General features: G+C 41.7%; 1 protein-coding gene across 5 annotated transcripts in view; it reads right to left on the bottom strand.

Annotated features, from left to right (window-relative positions):
- Window positions 1–18,228, bottom strand: part of KDM5B (lysine demethylase 5B) — a 75,600-nt gene that overhangs the window by 21,581 nt on the left and 35,791 nt on the right. For 2 of the 5 annotated variants that reach the window (XM_089902848.1, XM_022561962.3), the window contains exons 5-12: window positions 11,262–11,396; window positions 9,390–9,486; window positions 7,936–8,045; window positions 6,252–6,410; window positions 5,650–5,769; window positions 3,453–3,611; window positions 2,637–2,818; window positions 1,201–1,363 (exon numbers count right to left, since the gene is read on the bottom strand). In XM_089902848.1, the coding sequence (XP_089758974.1) occupies window positions 1,201–1,363; window positions 2,637–2,818; window positions 3,453–3,611; window positions 5,650–5,769; window positions 6,252–6,410; window positions 7,936–8,045; window positions 9,390–9,486; window positions 11,262–11,396 (1,125 nt within the window). The remainder of the gene's footprint in view (window positions 1–1,200; window positions 1,364–2,636; window positions 2,819–3,452; window positions 3,612–5,649; window positions 5,770–6,251; window positions 6,411–7,935; window positions 8,046–9,389; window positions 9,487–11,261; window positions 11,397–18,228) is intronic. The other 3 variants (XM_089902809.1, XM_089902895.1, XM_089902939.1) reach the window with 3 other exon arrangements.

Raw genomic sequence — 18,228 nt, 5'->3', positions numbered from 1 at the left:
ACCACTCTTCCGTGATCTGTGTAAACGCTGTCTTTCCCTTACACTGTGAGTTCCCGAATGCACGAGTTCATTCACCTACCTCTCTAGGTCCAGAGTCTAGCCCCACGTGGTTTGCTCAACTATTAAAGAACAGGGCGAGAGGTCTCTTCTAAAGCCAGCGACTCATAACAGATCAGAAAGACCCATCAACGTGGGGCGGGGGTGGGGGGGGTCAAGATGGAAAATGCCAACAACGAGGAGATGGTGGTATTTTGATGACTATTGGTCCTTATTTTCTAAGCTTTGGCCCATGAATATTTTATGATCCCTCAAAGAAAATTCCTTCCCATCTGCCCCCATTTACTGGCCTGTGAACCCAAAAGCATAAAATGAAGGTCACAAGATCAAGAATTCCTCTTAACATTGTAAATGTATCATTTACATTTGGTTGAGCTAACTAAGACACATTCTTCAACGTCATACATCTCAATCTGGCCTCCCAAAATGCCTTCAGAGTTTCCTCCGAAAGGAAGCCACTAAGCAAAAATAACTGTCACTTCGTAGAAAAACCTCATAGGAAAAAGCACCAATAGCATCTTTCAGTCTAGAGTGGGAACCCTGAAATCCAAGCTCAAGACACTGAAACAAATTTTCTCTTAAGCTTAATTAGGGGCAGCAGGGAGAATGTAAGATCCACCAAGCATGTCACCATGTAAATTCAATGAGTTATTTTCTAAAGTAGGGATGGAGTATGAAGGATTCTGACACAAGAGTTTAAATCTAATGATATCAATAACAGAACCTAGCCATTTTCAGAGTAAACTAATTTATACTAACAACACTTATTTTTTACGGTTTTTGTTTTGCTGTGTTGAAGGACTGAAGTTATAAACAAAAGTTATAGTTTAGAAAGCAGGAATGGTGATGGTGTACAATCTGTGAATGTACTCTGAACTGAACACCAGGAAGGAAAGGAAGAGACAGCCTCACAGTTACTATTGCAAAGTAAGGCTGCGCAGCAATCTAGTCGTCAGCTGCAACAAATCAGCTTTCTCTGGTGTCTGCGGGTCCAGTCCCGCTGGCTTAATGCAATATTGTACTAAACGACACCAAACAGCTGTTTCTACACAGCCACATCAGCTTCATAAAAACGTGAGCAACGGGGAAAAAGAGAAGTGGGGAGTTAAGCCTGGGTGGCAGGAGGATTGACCCAAAACATACAGGCACTTCATGAGTCATCAGGGTATTGGGGTTCATGATGGTGACGAGCTGGTGGAGGAGGTCGGGCTGGGAGATGAAGAGCTCCGGGGCCAGCCTTTTCATCACGGTCTCCAGCTGCTCGGCAGCGTACCCTGGGACTCCATACCAGGTCTTTGGCTCACCCCTAAAACAGATTGTAAAAGCAGATCAATCTCAAAATTTACATGAAATTTCAGTAGCTTCTTCAACTCATACACAAAATCAACCAGCAAACACCAATGCAAACAAGATGGTTAACCAGTTCCTATTTTTTAGATCCTGCTTTGTAAGGCAATGTTCAAACTGAAGAAGTATCACCAGAAATATGATCTGAACATATGTAATGCATTTTCCCTCTTCAAGGATAAAGTTTAAACATGAGACTTTCCATCTGAGGTCCCTCTTTTCCCTCCCATTTTACCTGACCCTTGACCCTTCAGAAAATGTAGATATCTAGCATTTCTAAGAATATAAGGTATTATGTTAGCTAAAGGGTATGTGGTCACCACAATTTCCTACAGCAACTAGCAAAGGATGGCAACTCTCCGCCCTGACAGCGAGTTAAACCAAACTCTAAGTAAGGCGATTAGCATTTCTAAAGAGCTCCTCTTCAAAGCACATTTAACTGTCAGCCAATTAATCTGTAACATCCCTGTGAGGTATGGTAAACATCATTTCACAGCTGGGAGCAATTGCCTGGGGAAGCAGGGCTCTCTGCACGTAAAAGGCCAGCTCCCTCTTTCTTGTGGTACATCCTCAAATTCCCTGTGTGGGAATTTAAGTGAGTTTCAGATCTTCAAATATTTTTGTACTCAGAAAGCAAGGGAAATGGAGGGGAGGGAAACAGATGTGAAATAAAAGCTTAGAAAGCCCAAATATCCGCCCCAGCCCAACACACACATGCGCGCGCGCGCGCAGATGGGGCGCACTCTACCTACGGTGCACAGTGATGCTAGAACTCGGCAGGCCGTCAGGAGCGGTCAGTCCCGAGGTCCTGGAGGACCCACACGCCCCATGCCCCATTCCTCGCCCAAAGGGCTATCTGGGCCCCCGGGCCCACAGAACGGGAAGGGGTTTCCACAGTAAAAGCAACTCGGTGCTTTCTAACCTTTCTGGGAGTAAAGACTTCTTTGACAATTAGTGAAAAGCTGTCTATCTTCTCCTCAGAAGCCTGTTATACTTGAAAACTCATGTGCAAGGGCAGGGTTTCATGGATTTCCTATGGATTCTTAAGAACCTTTGTCTTAAATTGTTAGGATACCTGCCCCATAGTAATAAAATAAAAAAAAAAAACCGATGGTAAAAAAAAAAACCTCATCACCCTTCAGACTCAGTTAAGAGATGTGTCACAACTAAGAGGTGGGTAAGTTTTCCAACTCAGCGTGCATACCATCTGTAGGTTCTCTGGAACCCCTTACCAGTGCAGGTAGTTAATGGAATAGCTCCAGTGGTCTTCAATATGCCAACAGAAGGAAGAAAAGCACATTCCCACGTACAACCAAGGAAGCTTCATGCCGCATATGTCAGCGGTGATGTGAGCGAGGACAGACTGCTCCATCACTGGCATGTTGTTCAAATTCCAGCCACTGTCAAGATATTCCTAAAAATAAGGAGAATATCTTGACATTATAAATAAAGTATAAATAAAGGTTTATACTTTATACTTTATCATGCTAACATTTTGGAACTCTGCTGGTTTCAAAAAGCAAGCTGAAAAGTCTCCTTCAAAATAAAAAGAATGGCGGGGGGGCCACTATGCTTACCTCCTGGATGCCCATAGATTACTTCTGCCCAGCTCTGCGCTTTACATAAAGGGACTTGTGTGTGTGTGTCTGTGTGTGTGTGTCTATATAATGTGTGTGTATCTGGTTCCAATCCCTCAGATTTTCTTCAGAACGAGAAACCAAAGTTACAGAATCGGAAGTCAAAGGGAGGTAAGTGATTCTCCCTTATCATCTAGTTGGGACTAGAATTCTTCTGCGGGTTCTTTCTGCTATTCTTGAAATCATTAAAAATCTGGTAATTAAGGATTTGCTGAAAGTATCATAAATTACTTCAAGCCAACCAACCAATTTCCATGACTATCTCAAGTTCCAAGTGACATACGTGTTGGAGCACAGCTGCTGCTAGCCCAGCGTGATGACCTCTGGATCAACGGTGGGCTCGCTCTAAAGGCGCCCCCCGCCCGTCCCGCCGGCGCCCCCGCAAGTCCACGTGCTCACAGCCACACCTACCTCCTCCTCAGGCGAGAGCTTCACTTTCCCGTCTCGGACTGGGAAGCCACTGCCGAACTCCTTCGAGGCGATATCAGCTCCATACTCCACGGTAACATCTTCTTCAATAGTGCTCACCAGTCGCCAAAATTCTTTCTCAACCAGTTCTGTGGGAACCATCTGCATACAAAACAAGGAAGTAAAGAAAGTGACTCTCCTCAGACACTCACAAACTGCCGGTGACCAATCTGACTAGACAGGTTAAGTGACAGGAATCCCAGGATAGCAGCCTGAGGAAGAACTGTACATGACGTCCCAAGTTTTCCTCAACTGGCCCCCAACAACTCAGACATGAACCTCATTTTCTAAAAGCAATTTTATAACCAAGAGCTGACTAAGAATTCATGTTCCTCTATCAACAACCTGGCCACTGCTGTAAAAGGACTCAAGGAAAGCAAAGTGCTAAGATTTAAGAACTGGAGGTGTTTTTCTGTTTTGAGGAATCTAATGTACAACCTGGTTGGCGTCTGTTTGCTAACAGCAGTCAGGTTAGCCGCATCTGAACAGTGCTTTGCCCTCTGAAATGCGTTCAAACACATCACCTGAGTCACCCTCTCACTCTTCCCACTAGACCTTGCGGAGAGGAAAAGGCAGGGTGCAACAACTCTGCGGCTGCAGGCCCGAGTGCGAAGGGCTGGCCAGGCTGAGTGCTTAGGGTCTGCACTAATCTGATATGAGGCCAGAGGCCTGTCCCTCAAAGTGCAAAAAGCCAACCACAAACACAAGAGGCACCAGGAATGGTTAAGCGAACATATGGGGAAATAATATGTAATGCAGGAGCGGTAAAAAGAACTGAAAATTCAAAGGGAATACTACTTGAATTTATAAGCCTGTTAAATAAGGGGACATGGTAAGTAACTTAACAGTTAGTGTTAGTGATGTGAGGCAAAGCAGGTTCACTCTACACTGCTATGGTCCCGTAAATGATACAGCTATTAGATGGGGAAAAAATGGATAAATATTAAGAAAATAATCCAATTAAATAGACGCATACAGGACTTCCCTGGTGGCGCAGTGGTTAAGAATCCGTCTGCCAATGCAGGGGGCACAGGTGGGCTCAACAACCAGATCCCGACTGGTTCCCGGATCCCTGGTCTGGGAAGATCCCACATGCCGTGGAGCAACTAAGCCTGTGCGCCACAACTACTGAGTCTGCGCTCTAGAGCCCTCGCGTCACAGCTACTATAGCCCGTGTGCCCTAGGGTCCACGTGCCGCAACTACTGAAGCCTAGAGCCTGTGCTCCTCAACCAGAGAAGCCACCACAATGCAAGGCCCATGCACCATAAAAAAGAATAGCGCCTGTTCGCCGCAACTACAGAAAGCTCACGCGCAGCAATGAAGACCCAACACAGCCCCCGCCCCCCCAAAAGGAGATGCATACAATGTCTGCTATAGCACTCTGTTGGTAGTGAGGAAAAACAGCTTAAATATCCAGAAGTACGGTAGGAAACCATTCATTTTAGTGTACTCATTTGATGGAACAGTAAATGCTGAATGAAGCATGCTTATGCTTCTAAGGGAATAAAGGAGAATTTAAAATACTAACGTTTAGGGACTTCCCTGGCGGTCCAGTGGTTAAGAATCTGCCTTCCAATGCAGAGGACGTGGGTTCGATCCCTGGTCGGGGAACTAAAATCCCACATGCCGCAGAGCAACTAAGCCCGCGTGCCACAACTAGAGAGAGCCCCGTGCTCCAAAGAGCCCGTGCACTGCAACTAAGACCCGACGAAGCCAAATAAATAAATAAATATAAAATCCTGAAGTTTACAGTGCTAACTTATGACAACATAACAAGAGGTAAACGTGCCCCCAGGGCACAGCACATGGATTGGCACACAGGAGTCATTCAATAAATTTTGCAAAGTTTTCTTTGAATTTTATTTGTTGAGCTGAAAGGATTGCTGGTGATTTCCTTTCATTGGTATTCTGTTACTGTCGCTATATGATTTGTCTCAAAAAGCCTATCTTTAATCAAATGAAAAATTAGAATGCATTTTGAAGTACTGTGGAATGTTAATACTACTGAACAAATTAAAGGTTTCATTGTGCAAGACAATGACTGACTATCAGAGATAAGGGCCAACTCAAACGTCTTCAGATATACCTTTCCCCAAAGTTATTAAAATCCTAAATTGAAGCAGTTATGTATGTACATACATGGACTGGCATGTTGAAGTAATCAGATTTGAACGCATCTGCCATTTCCCCGAAAGTACGGAGGGTATAGTCCCTGGCTGCCTGTTCAAAGCCAAATGCTTCTTGTGGCTTACTGCACTCCTGTCAAAACACAAAGAAAGAAAACGGAAAAATATTTATTTATATGTATATTTACTTATGGTTTACATATGTATGTATATATATGAGAAATTATATGTGTTTACTAAAATTACTTGTGTAGTGTAATTCCATTTGTGCAATTTCCATTTGGATGAATATACATCGAAATATTAACAGTGATTATCTATAGACTATGAAATTATCTATTTTTTAAGTTGTTCAGTGCCTAAGAATTTTTGCAAAGAGCATGCAATGCTTTTTTTAAATGAAATTTTAAAAAATGTAGTTATTAAAATGTTTTTCTGACTCTCAGCTTGCTGCATAGCTGTGCAGCTCACTTCCAAGACCTCTTTCCTATTCAGGCCCACCCCAATTTTTGTCATGAGACTCCTTATTATCAATTGCCAAATCTAAAACCGGAAGGTGAAGAAAACACCTTCTTAAGGAAATTTTCTAATGCCACCTCTGCTATTAATTCTGACCTGAGCCAAACACTTAGGACACCTCCAGTCTCCCTTGGGAACATCATGGAGCGGCGGGATCAGGCAGAAGGTGTGGTAACTGTCATCACACCCATCACACAAGAGAAGCCGGTCCTCATCGTTGCCACTGCCACACAAGAGGCAGACATACAGGTCAACCTGCAGCATGAAAATGGGCACAGAACACAGGGGCATGAGCTGTTGTTTGATTCTGTGAAACTCTAGGAATGAAATGGATCTGAGGCATAATCTAGTCTCTCCAATATGCTGCAAGTGAAAATGTTTCACCCTCTATAAGGGACATTTTAAATAAAAATGCTTCACCTTCTATTATGGGATATTTCAAAATATCTCATGCATTCCCAACTCTGAAGAGAGATCTCCAAGATTTCTCAATTGTGTGTTTTAATTAAAGTTTGTTACTTAAATATCCAGCTTTTAGTAGCTTACAGAAAGATAGTCTTCTAGAAGAATAACATGTTAGGCAATAAATTATCCACCTAACCAAAAACAGAACTAATAAAGGAAAAGTTCAATTTTGCCATGTTAAAAGGCAAAAGATTTTACAGTTTCTACAAAACTTAGTTTCCTTTTAACATGGCAAAATTGAAGTTAACCACATTAAATTACCACTTTACATTCTAATTAGTCATAGTTAAGAAGTTCCCCCAAATACACAGTAATAAAACTACACAGTCATTACCTACTATGGGTTGTATCGTGTTTCCCCAAAATTCCTATGTTGAAGTCCTAACCCCCGGTACCTCAGAATGTGACTGTATTTGAAGACAGGGTCTTAAAGAGGTCGTTAAAAAGGTCATATGGGTGGGCCCTAATCCAGTATGACTGGTGTCCTTGTAAGGAGAGACTAGGACACAGACACACACAGAGGAAAACCATGAGGACACAGGGACATGACCATCTACAAGCCAAGGACAGAGGCCTCAGGAAAAAACCAAGTCTGCAAACACCTTGATCTCAGACTTGTAGCCTCCAGAACCGTGGGAAAATAAACTTCGCTTGTTTGAGCCACTCGGTCTGTGATACTTCATTATGGCAGCTGGAGCAGACTTTTTTGTTGTAGCAAATAGAAACCTGGGCTCTGCTAGCTTTCTGACTGCTTTGTTTGTTTCTGTACTGGGGCAGAGGGAGATGATATTTATGAACAGAACATTTAATTGGAATAACTTCCAATTCCAAGATCAAAAGCACTGTCATCAAGCTGCTCCCAGGTGCTCAGAAGGGGGCTGAGGAAGAGAGCTTGGCTTTTTGTTTCCACCTTAGTGAACAGCTCCCCAGGCCTCTGACCCTGCTAGGCCCTAGCCTCCCTCCTACCTGCGCACTCCTTCCCTTATCCTTCCTTGCTGTAAAGTTGGAAAACATCATCTTGATTTCTGATCTACCTTCAGCTCGCTTGGAGGTGGGCTAGTCACTTATCGACAATTCTCCATAGGATTGAGCTCACCAATATTCAGTGCTAAACTGAACGTCCTCCAGAAAAATGGCTGTCAACGCCCCCAGCTGCTACTACTGATTTCATGACACATCCGTGTTTCCCTGTTTATAAACTGATACTACAAACCACCTCTAAAGGTCTCTTCATTGTGAGACACTGAGCGAGCAGTCCCAGGTAAGGCACTAAGTATAAACTGGGCTGTAAAAGTGTTTAAAGATGTCGACTCACAGCACTGGTGGTTTTTTTCGCTCGACTCCTGGGTTTCTCCTTCTCGCTCTCTGTAATACACTCCTTCCTCTCAGCAGGTTCTTGCTTGAGGCTGCTTTTCCCGTCTTTCTCTGTAGGAGGCAGTCCAGGTCAGCACTCCCTCTGCTCTGCCCCGTCAGCTCCCTCCCGTGCTCATCCCTCCTGCTGCTGGGGTGCCCCGGACACAGTTCTCTGCTCACTCCAGCACAGCACCACCCAGAGTTACTACGTTCAGGAGCTCCGTGCTGCCTACTTTAGGGTGACGTACAACTCTCACACCATTCAAATTCCAAGATACAAGCACAAGATATGATACCAGATGTTGCTCAGGTCTGTATGCTTTCAAACTGGGAGCCGAAGATATGCTCTTCTTAAGACTAAGACATAACATATGCTGGTGAAAGCAAATTCCTCTTGATCTTGACCATAAGACACTGACCGTTCACACCAACAGCACCCCCTCCACGTTACAGATTATCCCTCCATGATCTAAGATTACTAGCCTCTCTAGCTTCCTGGTTTCAAAGACTGAGAATTTTCTAAAACACCAGCTATCAATTAATGAGCTACTCTGCGGAAGGTATTGCGCTAAATGCTTTCCATCAATTGTTATTATATCAATCATATAATCCTTTGCAACCAATCTGTTTCAAAGACAAGAAAACTGACATTAAAAGAAGTCAAGAAGTATCTCTAAGGTCATACAACTAGTTAGTGGCTGAGCCAGGATTCAGATTCAGATCTGTATTTTTACAACTCCATCTACTTTCCATTACATTGTGCTGCCTTTCCCACTAACTCACCAGTCACTAAGAAAAGCCCATTTCAATAACTACTTCTTCATTACTAAGTGCCTGCCTATATAGAATTTCTCTCAAGACAGTGTCAAACCTACCTTTCAGTGGCTGACATCAAGCAGTGGCCAGGCGAGCATCTGTCAATTAAAACTCAGATTAAGAAAGCCTGCCTGCCTGCCATGCCTGAAACAAGCCTATCAGATATTCAGTCAAAGGCACCTATGCCTCTCACAAATCACTTCTTTACAATTAATGCTACTGAACCAAATTTCAAAGTATTGGGTCGGCCAAAAAGTGTGCTTGGTTTTAGGTAAAACTAAGACACATTTTTCATTTTCACCAAGAACTGTATGGGACAACATATTCACTGACCGAATGAACTTTTTGGCCAACTCAAAAGCAACTAGTTACGGTTGAGAAATTCAATCCCATCTCTAATATGCATATGTTCACTCGTTTATCTCTCTTTCCAGTCATCTAATTATGAAAACAAGGATATTAATATAATAAGATTTTATTTCTCAAGGCACAACCCAGTGACTAGTATGTAAAGTTGCTCCAATATTTTCTTAACTACCAGATGAATGATTGTTTTTACTTATTCACTCTTCCTTCCTATTCATGGATGAACTTTCTTACCATTTTCACACTTTGGAGCTGGACATCCCATTCGACGTCTCAGGTTATGAGTTCTGGCTTCTGCTGTCTCTTCTGGTTCTATTTTAATATTCATGGCCTTAAAAAAATTTGTCATATACATGAATATTTCCTTTAAAAAGACAAATCTTCTAAAATCCAATTGGAATCACAAAGTGCCTATAATCTTATAAATTCTCTCTATTAACAGGACATTCAAAACTCTCTCCCTTAGAGCAGAGATTCCACCCTTAATATTATTATTACTTAAGGAATGAATGAGGAAACTTATAAGTTAGGAGTATTCTCCACTTCAACAGGTCAAAAATTTAGGAAAAAGTCAAAGGATCAGGGATGACTTATGGGAAGTGTTACTACCCAAATTGGGAACAGTGTGTATTTCCTCCTAGAAGCCCCTCAGTTCTCATCTACTCACAACTTACATAACTTAGCCAAATCCTGAACAGTTACATAAATAACATAATTTCATCAGCCTAGAAGAGTTTGCTGGCTCTTCCAAAGTATGACAGCATTCAAGGAAAACTCAGCTTCCACAAAAAGTTTCTATTAATTCTTGTAGTGAACTGTCACTACAAACTGCCCCCCTAACACCGCTGAGTCACGGCTCCCTCATCAGTGAGAGCCTGTGAGCCAGTCTCAGTACCTGGTGTCCACGAAGTGCTCATACTGGTTGATAAGCAAAGCCTTGTCTGCTCTGGGACACAAGTGACATTGTGCAACTGTGCCTGTGTTCATTCATGCACAATCAGGATGTCTACTGCTAACACGATTTCTTCCAGGGCCATACCATCACCATGATGTGTCATCAAGACAGACCTAGGCATCCACAGCACTGGGCATGTCTTACACATTTAAAGATCAAGATGTGCTCAAACAAGAACTGACTTTAAGACGAATAAACTTGCAGCCTGCTTGTGGGCTTCAAATAACCATATATGTTCCTATTCTGAGGGAGTCTCACTTCAAAAAAATGGAGTCGCTAAAATTTTTTCATATCTCCAACTTACCTAAGTGAAAAGTAATTCTCTTATTTATCCATTTCCTCAGAAACCAAAATGGCTGATTTTTTTCATCCTCACCAATAATTATTAAATAACCCAACTATTGATTCAGAAACCTAACTAATGCCATGAGGCTTCCCAGTTCTAAACTGTTCCTAATATATTAATCACTGACTCTTCATACTCATACGTCCATCAAGGAACCCAAAACCTACCCAGCTCTGTGTGGGAACAAGGTAACTGGGAGAATACTCTTCTCCTTTTCCAGGAGAAACCTCTCAGAGCAGAAAAATCTAAGAGCAACTTGTCTTTCTTAAGTCTTTCACTCCTCATCTTCCCTCAGGCTTCACTCTCATGTTATCTGTGTGTTACATCACCAGCCCCCCTTGCTCCCTTAATATTTTCTGGCTTAGCATAAATGTTTGCCACAGATTCCATACTCCTCTTCAGGAAGTCTGAGAAAAATAGCTTTCACTACCTTCTTCGTAACCTCTCAAAAACAGTACTTTTCAGCAAAAATCTCCAACTTCACTCCTACTAACCTTAATTCCCAATCTTGCCCAACATCACGAGGGTCACAATGAACGCCTATTCACCTATTCTTCCTAGGCTCTGACCGTTAACCATGCAGCAGCTGACTGTCCAGGCAGCATAAACCTAGAAAGATTTCAATTCCTCACCCCTCTGATAGTGCAATTCCCCCAAGTGTAAAAGCCAGAGTATAAACAGCATCCCTCTGTGAGGTTAGTAAAGTTCAATCTATGAAGAGCACGTGCATGAGAGAAATCCAGGGTCAGACACACGTTAGCACCGGGACTTGAGGCCTGTCTGATCAACCTCACGAGGCTCTCACCTCCGCTCTCATGCGTTTTGCTCGTCGAGCTGGGGGACACGTTTCCAAGGGCTGCACAGACTGCCTCTGGGGAATATCATGGGGTTTGTACTCCTTGTCCTTTGTGTCTGTGGTCAGGTTTGGCTTCTGCAGACACTGGAAATAAAACACAACTGTACTGATGAATTCTCCCCCACCCCTTTTTTAAAAAAATTAATTTATTTATTTTTAATTTTGGCTGTGTTGGGTCTTCGTTGCTGCGCATGGGCTTTCTCTAGTTGCGGCGAGAGGGAGCTACTCTTCATTGCGGTATGCGGGCTTCTCATTGCGGTGGCTTCTCTTGTTGAGGAGCACAGGCTCTGGGCGCGTGGGCTTCAGTAGTTGTGGCACGCGGGCTCAGTAGCTGTGGCTCGCGGGCTCAGTAGTTGTGGCTCGCGGGCTCTAGAGCGAAGCCTCAGTAATTGTGGCACACGGGCTTAGTTGCTCTGCAGCATGTGGGATCTTCCCAGAGCAGGGCTCGAACCTGTGTCCTCTGCATTGGCAGGAGGATTCTTAACCACGGCGCCACCAGGGAAGTCCCTTCCTCCTTTTTTAATCTTAAGAGAATTTCACTGGATTTTTGCAGGGTATATTTTACAATGATTTATGGAAATACATAACAGGTGTGCAATTTTTAAAATCTAAACAAACACAAAGACAAGTCTGCAGTTACCAACCATATACACACACATATAGTTATATAACAGCTTGACTTTTTTTCAGGAGGTGAATGGTGTTGCTTCAATTCATTTAATTGTTGATATCACCTCATCAGAGGTTACAACAGGCCACAGCAGGCTCGAGGCAGTCTCCATGAGCCAACAACAATTATCCCTGCTTGCAACTGTAAATTAAGTGAAGGCCCCAACTGCTAGAAAGGCCCCCTGTATGTTCCCCAAATAGCTTTCCATAATCAGAATATCTCATTTTAAAAATGTTTACAGTAATAAAATATGGAATCCAGTAATTTTTCTGAATTTTACAATCCTGTAGGTTTAAACATAATTAGCAACCTTCTATTATCAAAAAGATATCATTTGAATTGAGAAAACAGACCATGTGACTATTATCCCTTATTAAAGCTTTCCTTTTCTTCAATATATTCCTACAAAGTCTAACTCACAAGAAAAAGGTTAATAGATAGCCCACAGCAATAACTTTGGTTCTGATCATACAAGAATCTCTTCTTGCTTTGATTTTTCTTTTTAGTTTGATTCTAAGCTCACCGAAAAAGAGTATTTAATGCCAATACAACAAAACACAGTGACCACAAAATATTACCACTGAATCTAATATGAATTTCAAGTAAATACCACTCCTTTATAAGAGGTCCTACAAATGCCACAGGAAGCATTTTTAAAAGCAGGCTCCAAAATGTAACCACTGAAGCTCTACTGTATTATCCATACTTGTAATAAGATACATTGAAACTATAACCTTCTACAACTCTTGGCTCTGCGAGCACCATTACAACCATGCAGTGTCACTAACATGATTGGCTCCTTCCTCCTGACATTTGCAGAAAGAATCCAGAGAATGGGGAGAAGGACAAAAGAAAATACAGAGCAACCATCTAACACAATCTATTTCTAACATTTAAGTAATATGTGCTATTAAAAAAATACTAGAATAGATTTCTTGATACTCTAAACAAGAACGAATCTACCACTGGGAGCACAACCTATAATATTAAATATTCTGCTTCTTCTAATTAAACCTACACACTGATCTGATCTAGAAACATCAACTCCACTAGTATGGAATATCACTGCCCATTCCACAACAAGTCCTCAATTGAGCGTTTCGAGTACGTTCAATGAAAACATGCAGATGGGAATAAAACCTGTCCTCCATCTAAATTAACCTCCTTCATGTATTATATACACTTTCTATTGAGACCTGAAAGTATGTGTGATTGTGGAGATATGAACTGAGCTGAATCACAGACATTTTATTAAGTGGATGGTCAGAAATTCAGATGTCATATATGTGGTTCTCATCTCCCACTAGTGTAAATGGTTCTGTAATCCATGGCCTGCTTGGCTGTATAAGGACTTTGAAGAACTAAGATAAAATCAAGCTCAGAAGCTCTTTAGAATATATATGAAGAGATTATTTTGTTTCAAACCAGGATTCAAAACATACACTTGATGTGTTTGTTTTATATTTAATGCTATCGCATGCCAACTCTTAAACCTTTGTTTGAGAAACTGGAATTTAGAGGTGATTTATATCATCACACCGTAATGACATCACCCTACAGGGGCAGAGCAATCCCTTAAGACATTTAGAAAACACAGGGATACAAGACTGAGGCTTCTGTCCTATTATCCAGCACATCACCACACAATTCCTCTCAAGTTTCCCGAAACTTACTTTAGGCTTGAGTTTACCCTTTTGCAACAGTTCCTTCATTGTGCACTCTAACCCTGCCCCCTTTATTACGGGTTTATTCTTTAAGAGCAGTTTTAGGTTTACAGCCTAGTTGAGAGGAAGGTACCTAGATTTACCATACACCAGCTGTCCCCACCCATGCACAGCCTCTCCCATCATCAACATCCCCCACCAGAGTAGTAGAACATTTGCTACAACTGATGAACCTACATTCACACATCACCCAAAGTCCACAGTTCACACATCAGGGTTCACTCTTGGTGCTGTACATTCTATGAGTTTGGACAAAGGTGGAGGATCATCTAGAGTACTTTCACTGCCCTATCAATCCTCTGTGCTCTGCCTATTCATCTTACACTCCTGCCCTCAGCCCCTTGCAACCACTGATCTTTTTACCGTCTCCATAGTTCTTTTCCAGAATACCACTGAGTTGGAATCATACAGTAGATGCAGTCCTTTCACACTGGCTTCTTTAACTTTCATAAAAATATGCACTTGGGGCTTCCCTGGTGGTCCAGTGGTAAAGAATCCACCTTACAATGCAGGGAACGCGGGCTCAATCAGTGGTCAGGGAACCAAGATCCCACATGCTGCGGGGCAACTAAGCCCATGCGCCAAAACTCCTGAGCTCACACACCTCAACTAGAGCCTGCGGGCCACAAATTACAGAGCCCACGCGCTCTAGAGCCCACATGCCACAACTAGAGAAGAGAAAAAAACCTGCACACCACAACTAGAGGGAAGCCCATGCACCACAACAAAGGATTCCGCATGCCACAACTAAGACCCAACGCAGCCAAAAATAAATAAATTCTAAAAAAAAAAAAAATGCACTTAAGGTTCCTTCTTGTCCTCTCATGACTTGACAGCCCATTGTTTTTTAGCCTCCATCATCTGGCTGTACCATAATTTGTTTATCCATTCACCTACTAAAGGACATCTCGGTTACTTCCAACTTTTGACAATTATGAATAACAAACCTGCTACAAATATCCAGGTGCAGGTTTCTGTGTGGATATAAGTTTGCAACTCCTTTGGGTAAATACCAAGGAGTGTGATTGCTGCATTGTATGATAAAAGCATGTTTATTAGTTTTCTAAGAAATTGCCCAACTGTCTTCCAAAGTGGCAGTTCCATTTTGTATTCGACCAGCAATGGAAAAACGTTCCTGTTGCTCCACATCCTCGCCAGCATTTGGTGTTGTCATGTTCTGAATATTGGTCATTCTAATGGTATGTAGTGGTGTCTCATTGCTGTTTTCCATTCTTTTTTTTAAAAAAATATGTATTTTAATTCTCCTTTCCTCTAAGGATTATTTTCAAAAATCAGAAATGGGCATAAAAATTTATGCACAAATAATTCAGCAAAAAGAGACATTCACAGAAGGATGGACAAAATGAAAAGGCAGAGTACTTTGTACCAGATGAAGGAACTAATAAAACCCCAGAAAAACAATTAAATGAAGTGGAGATAGGCAACCTTCCAGAAAAAGAATTCAGAATAATGATAGTGAAGATGATCCAGGACCTTGGAAAAAGAATGGAGGCAAAGATCAAGAAGATGCAAGAAATGTTTAACAAAGACCTACAAGAATTAAAGAACAAGCACCTAGAAGAATTAAAGAACAAACAGAGATGAACAATACAATAACTGAAATGAAAAATACACTAGAAGGAATCAATATCAGAATAACTGAGGCAGAAGAATGGATAAATGACCTGGAAAACAGAATGGTGGAATTCACTGCTGTGGAACAGAATAAAGAAAAAAGAATGAAAAGAAATGAAGACAGCCTAAGAGACCTCTGGGACAACATTAATCGCACCAACATCTGCATTATAGGGGTCCCAGGAGAAGAGAGAGAGAAGGAACCCAAGAAACATTTGAAGAGATTATAGTCAAAAAATTCCCTGACATGGGAAAGGAAATAGCCACCCAAGTCCAGGAAGTGCAGCGAGTCCCAGGCAGGATAAACCCAAGGAGAAACACGCCGAGGCACACAGTAATCAAATTGACAAAAATTAAAGGCAAAGAAAACTTATTGAAAGCAACAAGGAAAAAACGACAAATAACATACAAGGGAACGGTTAACAGCTGATGCCTCAGCAGAAACTCTACAAGCCAGAAGGGAGTGGCATGATATATTTAAAGTGATGAAAGGGAAGAACATACAACTAAGATTACTTTACCTGCCAAGGATCTCATTCAGATTGGACAGAGAAATCAAAAGTTTTACAGACAAGCAAATGTTAAGAGAATTCAGCACCACCAAACCAGCTCTACAACAAATGCTAAAGGAACTTCTCTAAGTGGGAAACACAAGAGAAGAAAAGGACCTACAAAAACAAACCCATAACAATTAAGAAAATGGTAACAGGAACATACATATCGATAATTACCTTAAACGTTAATGGATTAAATGCTCCAACCAAAAAACACAGGCTTGCTGAATGGATACAAAAACAAGACCCATGTATATGCTGTCTACAAGAGACCCACTTCAAACCTAGGGACACATACAGACTGAAAGTGAGCAGATGGAAAAAGATATTCCAGGCAAATGGAAATCAAAAGAAAAGTGGAGTAGCAATACTCATATCAGATAAAATAGACTTTCAAATAAAGAATGTTATAAGAGACAAGGAGGGACACTACATAATGATCAAGGGATCAATCCAAGAAGAAGATACAACAATTATAAATATATATGCACCCAGCATAGGAGCACCTCAATGCATAAGACAACTGCTAACAGCTATAACAGAGGAAATGGAGGGACTTCCCCGGTGGCACAGTGGTCAAGAATCCGCCTGCCAATGCAGGGGACACGGGTTCGAGCCCTGGTCCGGAAGATCCCACATGCCGCGGAGCAACTAAGCCCATGCACCACAACTACTGACCCTGCACTCTAGAGCCCGTGAGCCACAACTACCGAGCCCACATGCCACAACTACTGAAGCTCTCATGCCTAGAGCTTGTGCTCCGCAACAAGAGAAGCCACTGCAATAAGAAGCATGCACACCTCAACAAAGAGCAGCCCCTGCTCACCACAACTTCGTTGCCTGCGCACAGCAACAAAGACCCAACACAACCCCAAATAAATAATTAAATAACTTTAAAAAATAATAATAAAAAAATTTTTAAAAAAAGAGGACATCAACAGTAACACAATAATAGTGGGGGACTTTTAACACCTTACTTACACCAATGGACAGATCATCCAGACAGATAGTAAGAAAACACAAGCTTGAATTGACACAATAGACCAGGTAGATTTAATTGATATTTATAGGACATTCCATTCAAGAACAGCAGATTACACTTTCTTCTCAGGTGCACACGGAACATTCTCCAGGATAGGTCACATCTTGGGTCACAAATCAAGCCTCCGTAAATTTAAGACAATTGAAATCATATCAAGCATGTTTTCCGACCACAATGCTATGAGATTAGAAATCAATTAGAGGCGGGTTTCCCTGGTGGCACAGTGGTTAAGAATCTGCCTGCCAATGCAGGGGACATGGGTTCGAGCCCTGGTCCAGGAAGATCCCACATGCCACAGAGCAACTAATCCCGTGCACCACAACTAATGAGCCTGCACTCTAGATCCCGCGAGCCACAACTACTGAGCCTGCGAGCCACAACTACTGAAGCTCATGCCTAAAGCCTGTGCTCTGCAACAAGAGAAGCCACCACAATGAGAAGCCCACACACCACAAGGAAGAGTAACCCCAGCTCTCTGCAACTAGAGAAAGCCCGTGCCCAGCAACGAAGACCCAATGCAGCCAGAATTAAATAAATAAAATAAATAAATTTATTTTTTTAAAAAATCAATTACAGGGGGAGAAGACATAAAAAACACAAACACATGGAGGCTAAATAATACGTTACTAAATAACCAAGAGATCACTGAAGAAATCAAAGAGGACATCACAAAATACCTAGAAACAAATGACAATGAAAACATGAGGATCCAAAACCTATGGGATGCAGCAAAAGCAGTTCTAAGAGGGAAGTTTATAGCAATACAAGCCTACCTCAAGAAACAAGAAAAATCTCAAATAAACAATCTAAGCTTACATCTAAAGAACTAGAGAAAGAAGAACAAACAAAACCCAAAGTTAGCAGAAGAAATCATACAGATCAGAGCAGAAATAAATGAAATAGAAATAAAGAAAACAACAGCAAAGATCAATAAAACTAAAAGCTTGTTCTTTGAGAAGATAAACAAAATTGATAAACCATTAGCCAGGCTCATCAAGAAAAAGAGGGAGAGGACTCAAATCAATAAAATTAGAAATGAAAAAGGAGAAGTTACAACAGACACCACAGAAATACAAAGCATCCTAAGAGACTACTACAAGCAACTCTATGCCAATAAAATGGACAACCTGGAAGAAATGGACAAATTCTTAGAAAGGTATAACCTTCCAAGACTGAACCAGGAAGAAACAGAAAATATGAACAGACCAATCACAAGTAATGAAATTTAAACTGTGATTAAAAATCTTCCAACAAACAAAAGTCCAGGACCAGATGGCTTCACAGGTGAATT

The sequence above is a fragment of the Delphinapterus leucas genome, chromosome 1 (genome assembly GCF_059928025.1).
Source record: "Delphinapterus leucas isolate spDelLeu-1000000601 "Yukka" chromosome 1, BTC_Dleu_Yukka2, whole genome shotgun sequence".
NCBI classification, from domain to species: domain Eukaryota; kingdom Metazoa; phylum Chordata; class Mammalia; order Artiodactyla; family Monodontidae; genus Delphinapterus; species Delphinapterus leucas.
This window is presented reverse-complemented; position numbering and strand designations above follow the sequence as displayed.